The sequence below is a fragment of the Anastrepha ludens genome, chromosome 2 (assembly GCF_028408465.1).
Source record: "Anastrepha ludens isolate Willacy chromosome 2, idAnaLude1.1, whole genome shotgun sequence".
Taxonomy (NCBI): Eukaryota; Metazoa; Arthropoda; class Insecta; order Diptera; family Tephritidae; genus Anastrepha; species Anastrepha ludens.
In genome coordinates, this window is record NC_071498.1 from 33,746,008 (window position 1) to 33,758,328 (window position 12,321).

Consider the following 12,321-nt stretch of genomic DNA (forward strand, 5'->3'; position numbering starts at 1 on the left):
GCCCGGTTTAGAAGTTTTCTCGACTCACGCCTCCACACTTGGAGCTCTCTATTCCACCAAGGAAGGGGAGTCCCATTAAGGAGAGGGAGAATTGGACAGGTTGACTCAAAATATTCAGTTCAAGCAATGTTGAGTTTCTCAACAGCCTCCTCAATGCTCTTTTCTTTCCGAAGTCTTGGTGGCGTCACATCAAAGTCCCGCAATGACCTCCTAAACTTCTACCAGTCTGTTTTTCTGAGATTTAGTTACTCTCACAATTTTGCTTCGCCTGACCAAACCTGGTAAACTATCTCCGTTGACTATCTTTTTATGGTCGATTCCCTTCAATATTTAAAGGCACTGTTGTTATTTTTTTCAGATACTTACTGAGAATCAGTTTGTGGCAAAATTCTTAAAAATATTTGACTTAATTTCATTTACTTCTCGTTACAGAGGCCGCATTGAATCTCTTCATTAACTCGAACGCTCAAGAGTTGTTAAAGGAAATGAAACCCGCGCTACGCACGAAGCTCACACTGGTCATACGCAACTTCATGGACCGGATTTTCGCGAAAATACCGCTAGACCAATGGATTAATTTGAATTAATAGTTGCGTGAGCGGAGCTGCGCTGGCATACGCGCAAATGCCAGCGATTGAAATTAAAATTTATCAGTTAGCAGTTAATTAGCTTAGCTGTAATCTAAGGTGTAATTAGAAATTAGTTAAAATCTATTTATTTAAAGATAAACAATTAGAGCTAAAATTGTTAGTATGCGACCATTTCTATTAAATGGGAAATTGCTATAGATTTACATATTTTATTCAGTACAAGCACGACTACAAGTAATGACAATTCTTCAAATAAACTTAATTAATATAATAACCACAAACACTTTTAATTACGAGGAAAAAAATGAAGTCGGTACTAAGTATTGGGCAGAGTTCGAATAAAGAAGTATTTCGCAACGGTGAACCCCACGCTTTTACGAGAAAAAAGCTTTACTAAGAATTTTCCATTCCCCTGAAAGTGACAAAGTGACTATCATTAATCGCTTTATATAAATTTAAATTTAAACTAAAATAATGATTAAAAATTAATTGAGTAAAAAAAAAATTATGAAAAAACTAAAATCATAAATAGTAAACCACGAGTAAATTATCTATATGTAAGTAGCATGGAGGTGTGTGTTTTTTATGCGTGGTCGTGGGGCATAAGCAAAAATAACTGTAATCTGCTACCAACCGCCAACACAAATCAAAAGGCGAGTAAACAATAGACTTTGGGAACAGCAACGCTGCAGCGGTCAGCAATTTGTAGGCGGGTTTGGAGGAGGCAGGGAATGCACAGGCTCAAATTATTGAGCGAACACCAAACTCACACACATCCGCACACGCGCACATGCATGCATTGAAATAATAACGAAAACTGTTGAAATGTCACTTGGTTATTTAGACTTTTAAACTGCCCACCCTGACTGTAATAACCATTTACATATTTATGTATGTATGTGTATGTGTATGTATGTGTGTAAATAATTGAATGTACGAGCATGAATGAACGACTACAAACGAACGTTGCTCGTTTTGCACGCATAGCTCAACATCGACTAGGCAAGAATTGTAATTTTCTCAATCGCTTCTGTGACCCCATAATGTAACTTATGACAGGGAATTTGGCGTTTCAGAAAATACTATTTTCATAGGTATAACAACTAAGGCTAGGGTAGGCTCTTCAGGTTAAGGTTGTTTGCAAAAGCTGTGATGTTCGCTCAAAGGTTGGCCAATGAAAAAAGTGGCAGATTATTAAAAATAGTGGTTAAGTTTTAAGGGCCGGTGTTGATTTTGAATAAAATACAATTTTTTGTAGGAAATTATTGTCATTTCTCTTTATTATGATAATATTGGTATAGCTCAATTACGCATAAGACAAAATATTGGCCAAAACCCGCCGTAGCCTCGGCGGCACACCTCCATCCGATGGTACAAATTTGCGATGACGCTGAGGCATAATTGAGGGTCTATGCCGTTAATGTGCCGAATTATCTCATCTTTTAGCTCTTGAATTGTTGCTGGCTTATCGACGTACACCTTTTCTTTCAAATAACCCCAAAGAAAGAAGTCCAACGGGGTCGTTGACGTTTAGGTGTGGTTCACATTCAACATCGGACCTTGAAATTTAACAACCCATTTAGTAAGTGAAGCCTCCATACACCAACAGGAGCGAAACTTGGACGCATGAAGTTGTTGTGACAATAGACATAAACGCGGCCCCACCTTAAGGAAATGCTAACACGATTCCAGGATGGACGGGGAGGAATTACATAGTGTTAGTGGGAGCATGCCCTATATACCATTGGTGTGACGGCACCTTGATTGATTTCAATCTCAAAAAAAGATGTTATATGTTATGATGATAATTATTATCGCCTGTGCTAGAAAATTCGGCCCATAACTGTTCCTATTGTAAGGAGTTTTTTGTTATTCAATTTGAGCTTATTTCTATTTTTGTCTTATTTTCTTTAGCTCTATTCCTCTCTGTTATCCCTTGTCTCCTTATCTTTAGTGCTTTACCTCCCTTATCCAGGGCCGTAGAGAGCATATCCGGGCCCCGGGGGAAAATCCGGGCCCCGGGGGAAAATTGCAAATGCGGGCCCTTTCCAATGATGTCTAATTCATATAAATACATATAATCTCGAGTCCGGGCCCCTCTGAAAACTCCGGGCCCGGGGGAAAAAGTACCCGATCCCCCCCCCTCTCGTCGGGCCTGCCCTTATCTTTATCTTTATCTTTATTCTCATCTTTATCTTTATTTTCATCTTTATCTTTATTCTCATCTTTATCTTTATCTTTGTCTTTATCTATATCTTTATCTTTATCTTTATTCGTATCTTTATCTTTATTCTCATCTTTATCTTTATCCTTACCTTTATCTTTATTCGCATCTTTATCTTTATTGTGAAAAATAATAGCACAAAAATGCTAATTACATTTTTTCCACAAATGAATTTTGTATTTGTAAACTACTGTGAGCAGCACCAATTTGTCTTGCACATTAAAATGTTCTGTGTGTGTTTGTAGCAAAATATGTCAAACTTTTCAATGGAAATGTCAGATGACGTCAGACAGCACTAGAAGTGCGCAAGGCCAGAAATATAAATAGCAACCCTCTTATGTTTTAGTAATCGCCTTAGCGATTTTGAGCAAATTCTACCAAATGCGCTAGTCATTCCTTCCTTCTGCTAACAGGCGCATGCCACAAAATCCATCTCCACTTTTAACTCCTTTGCCAATACCAGAGGCGTAGCCTCCTTAATCGCTGCACTGTGTCAACACCACTGCAAAGCTCATAGCATAGGTGCACTAACCTTCCATAGAATTTTTTCTCGCACACCCTAAGGGCCCCCTCATCGGACATAGTCATCGTCCATGTTTATGCATACATTCACATACCTACGAGTATAGGCACGCGAAATGAGTTGACATTTCGTAACAACTGTTATGTTATGAAATTAACACACGCACACTCGTAAGCGTTGACAAACTCATGACCCTAATAACTGTTATCGAATGCCGCACTTCCCCCTCGCTCTTTAATTAGCTAATACGTTCGATTGTATGTATGTGTGTAAGTAAGTAATGATGCAATGAAAAAGTGAGAATTCAGGGAATCAAATTAATAGCCAATGTATACAAGTAGAAGTAAGTTTCTTTTTGCTTAGTGTTAAGAAAGAAAATCGGCCAAAATCGCATAAGCGATTATGGCGCCGATTAAGAAGAAGAAGTTAAAGAGAGAAGAGCATAGCTGCTATTTAATAATCCAGACCGCTAAATTTCTCAAAGTAAAATATTTAAAGCACTTTATGCTTCGTCCTCTGATAGAGTCTCACTGAATTTTATTGTTAAATAAATAAATAAATAATTGGTGCGTGCACTTCTGTTAGGTGTTTGGTCGAGCTCCTCCTCCTATTTGTGGTGTGCGTGTTGATGTTGCTCCTCAAATTGAAGGACCTACAGTTTTAAGCCGACTCCGAGACTAAATTTAGTTAGGTGAAGTGAATATCTCCGCAGTTGGCTTGAGGTAGAGGATTGCGCTCATTTCCTAAGCCATATGCTTCTGCTAGTAATCTGGGCTAAAAATAATTATGAAAATCGTGTGAATAAGTATTCGCGCAAGGAAACGTATAGAAATAATCAAATGTTACTCATACGCCCTAAACTCCCAGCCAATTTGAGTTCAACAGCAAGCAGTTCAATGGTCGCCACTTACAAACAAACGTGCATACATATACACACATATGGTACATACACACACATACATATACATATACATACATACAGTCTGTGTGCCAAAAGTATCTGTTAATTGCTGCTGTTGCTTGCAAAAAAGGCGAAAACCGTTGAAACGACAACCGCAGACAAATTGAGACGATGTCGTACAAATTTAGATACATATGTATATGAACATTATTTTTGCATGTCGCTGCAAGCTAACAAATTTGTATATGTAATTGGGTATATTTGCTGTGGGTGGGGTGTGCGTTTCGCTTAGCGCTCGACTAGCTCAACTTCCGCGCAAACGCTACGAACGAAAATAACAAACGCAAATCAATTTGTCAACTATGATGACAGTTTTAGCTGCATGCGTGTGTGTATGTGTACGTTAGTGTGATGGAGCGGAGAACGATTTGAATTTAACATGCATTACATTGAGTTATATAATTTTAAATGCTGAGAATATTTCGCAGGTAGTCAACTAATTAACTGTGCTTTCTTGTGTAGGTGTGTGTGGGTGTGCGCACACATTTGATATTAGCCACTTTAATTTCGGTTACTGCTGCGTTTGTTATCACCGCCGTTCTCACTACCTTATCTATCCGCCGTCCTCTCCTGCAGCATTGCAACTTGCGCGCTGCTGCTGCAATGCGCACACGTAACACAGTTTTGTAAGTGTGTGTGTAAGCGGTTTGTAAGTGTGCATGTAATCCAGTTGCCCGCGCCGCGCGATTGCTGACGCTGTTAGAACTTCTATAAAAATGCAAAGCCGCAGACTCGTTTCGTTTCAGTTCGTTGCGACGTTCTTTAAGGCGTGTTCTTCTCAAGCTAACCTCGCGCTCGTTGCGAGTTCTATACATTTAGTTCTATTGCATTTTCGGCCTTGCACAAACTTCTAAATTGTTTTCTGCCAAATTTGTTCAAACTGGAAAAAATTTAAAAATAAAAACTAAAGTGCAAAGTGCATAAGACATAGCGAAATTTACAGCATCTTTTTTCTAAAAAGTGAGTTTCGCAAGAAGGATAATGGAAGTGAAAATTCAAAGTTGAAGCATTTACGAATTATATGGCATAGAAAAATGAATTCAAAAATGTCAAGGAATAAAATATATTTAAAGGGCAATTTAAAAAGTGGGCATGTTTTTAAAATAAATAAATTTATAAATTATAAATTTCATAAATAATAGAAATAAAATACAAAAAATATAATAATTAAATTTTCAAAAAATAATAAAATGTTTTAAAATATTTAATGTCTATTTAAAGTTAATAGGCGATTAAAATAAATTAATTCAGAGCATTACAAAACTAAAAATAAGAATAAGCATAATTTTTTAATGTTGAATTAATTTTTTATATTTACCGATTTGTGCGGAAGAGTAATAAATTTTCAAAATAATAAATAAATTACGATAATAAATACAATACAATTCTAAAATATTTAATTCAAATAATAAGTTGAAAGGTTTATTTAAGGAGTTTATATACACTTGTAAGGCTGAAAAATCACGTTTTGTTTGAGAATTTTTCACAAAGAACGATTTTATTAAACAAATACAATTTTTAATTATTCAAATAATGTCTACTTTAAAATTAATTAAAGTAAAGTTAGTGAAAATATTGAAGTGCACGGCTCCTGCAGATGATCTCACAAGCGTCCGCCAAAAAAAAACGTTCGGCGGTGGACAAAATATCTCCGGTTTGGATTATCTGAAATCGAAAAACCAATTTGATTCTTTTTGTGGATAGATAAAGCTAGGTATTAATCGAAGAAATAGTCAAAATTTTAATTTTTGCTAAAATGGGGACATTAGGAAAAAAATCGAATTTTCGCGAAAAATTGCCTACAAAAAATAGAGAAAATAATCAGAATTCTTATTCCTTTGATTAATACTTGGAGAATATATCTGAAAAGGTTGTATTAAAATTTCAAGACGATCGCTTCAGCCGTTTTTGAGAAATCGTGTCCACCGATTTTGAAAACACGGTTTTGAGAAAAAGTTTGAAAAACACTTTACTACGTAGAGTAAAAATTCTCTGAAACGCCTTTTCAAATTTGCTTTGAAAATATTCACCGGCTCGATATTAAATTTTCTGTGTGCATTCTTAATTATATATACATTAAGAAAATAAAATAAAAACAAAATCGATTTTTTGAAAATTCTAACTGCATATAACCCCTTAAAGTTCAATAAGTTAAGAAAAACGAATTAATAATAATAATAAATAAATTATAATTATAAATTAAAAATATTAATAAACATAAACTTTTAATACTAAATTAATTGTATATATTTAGTAATTTTCAAAAAAGACTAATAAGTTTTAAAAATTATAAATATACAACAACAATAAATATAAATTTTAAATATTAAATTAAATTAAAATAATAAATAAAGATTAATAAAATGAATTAATTAATTTTATAGATTAGGTTAGGTTCACCTGGTTGGCTGAAAGCCATCACATAGACCTAATGGTTACTAGTGGTCCCAGATGGAGCTTGAACCTTACGTTTCCTTGTAGTAGGCTTGTTGTAGTAAACCTGCGTCTTTTACGAATCTAAGTAAGCTCTGAAGCTCTAACCCCGAGAGATTCTAACCACTCGTATTGTAGAGCTCCTAAACATTTCATTCGGGTTCTAGCTAACGCAGGGTAAGAACATAGAAGGTGTTCTAGAGTTTCCCTCTCTTCGAATCGAATGATTTTCATGGTCTTAAAAGTGGCTAGATTATTCCATTCTAGATTATGCCTATTTAAAGGTTTCAGTATGTCGTTTTCTTGTTCGAATTGTATGTAAACAGCGCTTTCGGCAATGTCATCTAAAGGGTGGTTAAGAGAGCCGGTGTTGATTTTGAATAAAATACATTTTTTAGGAAATTATTACCATTTCTCCTTATTATGATAATATTGGTATGGTTCAATTACGTGTGGAACAAAATATCGGTAAAATAGCCGCGGTGGCTTCCACCAAATGCAAATAGTTCCTTATCTAAAGGGTGGTTAAGTTTCAAAGGCCGGTATTGATTTTGAATAAAATACAATTTTTTAAGAAGATATTATAATTTGTCTTTATTATGATAATACTGACATGGCTCAATTACGTATGGAACAAAATAACGGCCAAATAGTCCCTGCGGCCTCGGCGGCACACCTCCATCCGATGGTCCAAATTTTTGATGACGCTGAGGCATAATTGAGATTCTATGTCGTTAATGTGCTGAATTTTCTCATCCTTTAGCTCTTGAATTGTTGCTGGCTTATCGATGTACACCTTTTCTTTCAAATAACCCCAAAGAAAGAAGTACAACGGTGTCGTTGACGTTAAGGTGTGGTTCACATTCAACATCGGCCCTTGAAATTTCACCACCCTTACAATTTCGTTTTCTGCAATGCACTTATGTATGCCCAGGTACCCAATAGATGTGTAACCATCTGTCTGCAACTAGTCTCTCTATAGCTTCCCTGGTCCTAAGAATGTTTTAAGATGAATTTTCATATGAGTTTATTGCCGTTATTGCCGCTTGACTGTCAAAGTATATATATGAAAAATACTGCAATGGTCAGGGCCGCCTGATGTTCAGCTCTGCGCAATAAATCCATCATTACAAGGTATATGCCTATGTGCCGGCCTCCAGGTCCTGCTTTTTCATCCAGAGAACTTTTTCCGCGAAACCACTAATGATTTCCCCAAGTTTCCTCGCTACTTAGATTTTTTGTCGGTTACAACGATTGTAACCGACTAAATTCTCCCACGTTTGACGTTCTTGTTCCCAACACATGCCTTGGAAAGAGGTGTGTTCCGCGTCATCTTCGGCTGCATCGCCGGGTATGCATGTGGGGTGTTCGCTTTTCCCTATTTTTGAACAGGTTTCGTTTCCCTAGCTTTATTTGCCATAGCCTTGACGTTTCGTTTTTTTTCGCGCAGCAGGTTTGCTAACTCCTTCTTCCATCCTCTCGTTCCTTAATGCCTACAACTTTTTCCTCTCAAAGGCTAGTAAATCTATCGGTATCGAACCGCTTATTACTTCAACAGCTGGCGCTGATGCTGTGCGGTAGGCAGACACAACTCTCAGAGCTGCCGTTCGTTATGCTGATACTAGGAGCTTACGCTGGTAATTTGCCCTTAGCGCATTTGCCCACAGTTCAGCTTCGTATAAGAGAACGGAAAGCGTAGTAGCTATCATTATTTCACGCTTCCTTTGGGTTGTTGCCCTATGTTTGCCATCAATCTAATGAGTAGCGATGTGATCTTTGCCCCTTTCCGTGCTGCGTGTTTTATTTAATTCCAGAAAGATAGTCTTGGGTCCAGTTTTATGCCTAAGTACTGTAGAACCTTTTTTGTGGTTAACGTATTTGAGAACGTAGGTTCGAATCTCCGTCAAACACTAAAATTAACAAGAATTTTTTTCTAATAGCGGCCGCCCCTCGGTAGGCAATGGCAAATCTCCGAGTGTATTTCTGCCATGAAAAAGCTCCTCATAAAAAAACCATTTGCCGTTCGGAGCGGCTTGAAAGTGTAGATTCCTCCATTTGTGAAACAAAATCAAGACGCACGCCACAAATAGAAGGAGGAGCTCAGTATTTCCTTCCAAAGAGGAATGGGATAACTCGTCAAAAACAGTCATAGAATGTTTTAATCTTCTAAATGACGTAACAAAATACTACAAGGTACACCTTATTTGGGTGCCACAGGAATATAGCAGGGAACTGCAAGGTAGATGAACTTGCTCGAACCTGTACAACGCTTGACCTCCAAGTGGATAACACGCTGATACCTATGTCTACAGCCACTTGTAAACTACTTATAGATAGGGAAACCATCAATAAGGTAAATACAAGTAGGCAAAACCTCTCAACATGCGAACTAAGCAGACATACATGACCGAAATGGAACAGCGGTGGATCAAAAAGCTTGTTAAGATTTAACAGAGAAGCTATAAGAAAAATGATAGGGGTATTAACTGGTCATTGTCTAATAGGCAGCCACGCTAGAAGGTTAGGACTCCCGTACTTCGATTTCTGTAGAAGCTGTCGGACACCTTTTATGTGAGTGTGAAAGCTTAGATACAAGAAGGCTCCGCACTCTTGATATGGCGTTTTTAACTGATGTAGCGGATATAGCACATCTAAAACAAACGAAACTTTGCTCGTTTTTAAAGATAGCGGATGGTTTGAAAAGCAACCCATAGGGTAAGGATAAGTTCCAATGGTAACACAATGGGCCTATGAAAGGTATAAGTGTGTCATTGCGCAGCCACCCCACTTACCTACCTACTTTGGGGTTTGATAGACGAGTTTGCGGTCTCGTATAAATTCCTCATTATGCACTGTTGGTATGCCAGAATTTTGAACCTTAGCCCTAAGGCGGCAAATATGTCCATCTTACGCTAATGAAAGCGTTCCTTGCATCTAAGGTGGCAAGGAGGACTATGCTTCTGCATTGAATACTGCCCTGTTGCGCTGCTGCTACGCTGTTTATGACAGTTTCAATTGCCGCTATTATAGACTTTCCGCATCTAAAGCCGTGCTGTCTTGCTGATAGCCCTCCGGCTTTATCTATGCCTGTGGCTAGTGGAGGCTTATTCAAGCTTTCAAGGACCTTGCCTGCTGTGTCGCGCATTTATAATGGCTGATATGTTGATGGGAGGTTCGGGTCGCCTCGCCTCTTGCTTACTAGCATAAGCTGTTGCTTTTCCAGATGTCTGGGAAAATTCCATCTCATAGACAGGCGTTGCACATGTCTAGTAAGACTTGTGGTCGCTTTTTTGCGGTCTCCTTGAGAACTTCACCGGGTACTCCACCCGGTCCTGGTGCCTTGTTGTATTTTAGTTTGCTCGTAGCTGATTGGAGTTCTTCACTGGTGAATGATGCAATATCACTTACAGGAATTTTAAACGTCCAAAATGGTGGTTTGAAAACAACAGTAAACGTCTTTGACAATTCATTTTGTTAGACTATTCTCCAAAGAGACGAGAGTTGCCATAAATATAAATTTTTAATACATTTTACTAGAAGTATATAACCAACAGCGATGTTGCATCCAACAACAACAACTGCGACGTCCGCCACATATATTAAAATTTTAAGCAGAAGAGTGTCCTAGAAATTTATGTATTCAAATAAAAACTACGACAACTATTCCAACTAATGAATTGTCTAATTGTATTTTCCTTCAGAACACACATCACAACAATGGAACCAAAAGTCTCACTATTGACATTTGCGCTTATTGCAGCTCTTTCCTGCCCTATTTATGCTGCGAAAATGCGTAAGTGTAATTCGGTCCAGTTTTCTTTAGTTTTAAGGAATAAAAAGCAAAAATTCACCATCACTTTCACTTTGCAGCTGATTATATAAAAATCTGTCATCGAAGTGATCCAAAGATAGCCGAATGTGTTAAGGACTCAGTACACTCTCTGCGACCATATCTGGCTGACGGCATTGAGGAATTGAGTGTGCCCTCGATGGAACCTCTTTATATAGGCGACTTAAATATATTGGAAGGTGGCGCCAATGGAATCAACGTTAAAGTGAAAAAGCTGAACGTTTACGGATCGTCCAACTTTGAAATAAAAAAAATTAGGTGGACACTTTGAGTACGGGGTTTTTACTTCTTAATTTAACAACGCTTTGAAATATTTTAGATCTTCGGACGATGCTAAGCGTTTCGATTTTGAACTGGTTTTGCCTTATTTGCATGGTGAAGGCAATTACAATATCAATGGACAATTATTGGGCTTAACGCTGCGGGGTAACGGCCCTTTCACTGGAAATTTCAGTAAGTTAAAAGACGTTGCATAATCGCAGCCGTATATATTTTCAACATACCAATTCCAACATTTATAATATCCTGGTACGCATCATTACATTAATTTATATATATTTTTCTATTGCCTTTATAGCCAACTTTTACGCCTATGTGAAGGTAGTCTTCGAAGTAACCAATGTCAACGATGTCGATATGATTGGTGTTAAGGAATTAGTTGTGAAAATTCGTACAGGCAGCGGAAATATTCATTTACAGAATCTATTCGGCAATGATAAAACGCTCGGTGACATCATTAACGAGACGATTAATCAGAACTTCGAGCTCTTCACTAATGAAGTCATACAACCCATCGAGCGCGCTTTGGAAAAGAAATTTAGCTCCGTCGCAGGTAAAATCCTGAGTAGTTTTACCTATGATGAACTATTTCCTCTGTAAACGCACGATAACTGTATTTTAAGTGTTAATCATGGCTACTGACTTGTAAAGTAATTAAATATTTATCTATATATTTTAGAAACATTTAATTTTTTACAACGGTGCGTTAACATCAAAAATATATACCCATACTTTTGATTGTTTATCGCGTAAAACCTTAAGCGCATATATTTATAATTTTATTCTATATTAGCAACATAAATGTACTTGAGAGTACAATGAAAATTATGTGATATAAAACTATATAAAACCCAACAGTTTGTAATAATTTGTAGTGTGAACAAATAAATAATATATGAATGTAGCTCTTTTGAAATAAAATGAATAATGATCTTTTGTATTATTTATACTTATCTGTGCAAAGCATTTCACCAAGTGAGTTATCTTTGGTGAATAAAATATACTTACATTTTTCACTGATAGCTGATTTTGTCGACCGGCGGCAGCAGGAAAATTAAAATTAAATCTAACCTGATAATATTTTTAAGATGCATGAATTTCAGAAAATTTTGATAAAATCTTATATACGCATAAAACGAGAACCCACATACACATGTATAAGATTAAGAAAAACTAATCCAAGAGGACAACGATATTATTCATATGCAAAGCAGTTGAAAGTCTTGGTGGCTGTAGCCTTTTAAGTAGACGACGATGTTCGTTCAGCGATTTGCTTAGGGTGAACGATATGAAGTGTTACCAACTTCACACTACTTGTATCTGTAAAACAGCTCATGACATCAACGTCAAAATTGTTCTAATGACAGTTCAATATATTGTTTATAAGCCATCAAATGCATTCGAGTCTCAGTTTTGTTGAATTTTTTATTCTGTGATGGAATTCAAACGTAATAGTGTGAT

General features: G+C 36.8%; 2 protein-coding genes across 3 annotated transcripts in view; both read left to right on the forward strand.

Moving 5' to 3' along the window:
* Positions 1–859, forward strand: part of LOC128857131 (protein takeout) — a 31,827-nt gene extending 30,968 nt beyond the window's left edge. For both annotated transcript variants that reach the window (XM_054092724.1, XM_054092715.1), the window contains one exon: positions 433–859. In XM_054092724.1, coding sequence (XP_053948699.1) covers positions 433–587 — 155 coding nt within the window. In that variant the 3' untranslated portion in view covers positions 588–859. The remainder of the gene's footprint in view (positions 1–432) is intronic.
* A 4,176-nt stretch (positions 860–5,035) lies between these two features.
* Positions 5,036–11,780, forward strand: LOC128868127 (protein takeout). Its single transcript, XM_054109891.1, has 5 exons — positions 5,036–5,258; positions 10,433–10,524; positions 10,602–10,839; positions 10,901–11,034; positions 11,159–11,780. The coding sequence occupies exons 2-5, from the start codon at positions 10,449–10,451 to the stop codon at positions 11,458–11,460; spliced, it is 750 nt and encodes a 249-aa protein (XP_053965866.1). The 5' UTR covers positions 5,036–5,258; positions 10,433–10,448; the 3' UTR covers positions 11,461–11,780.
* The last annotated feature ends 541 nt before the right edge of the window (positions 11,781–12,321 follow it).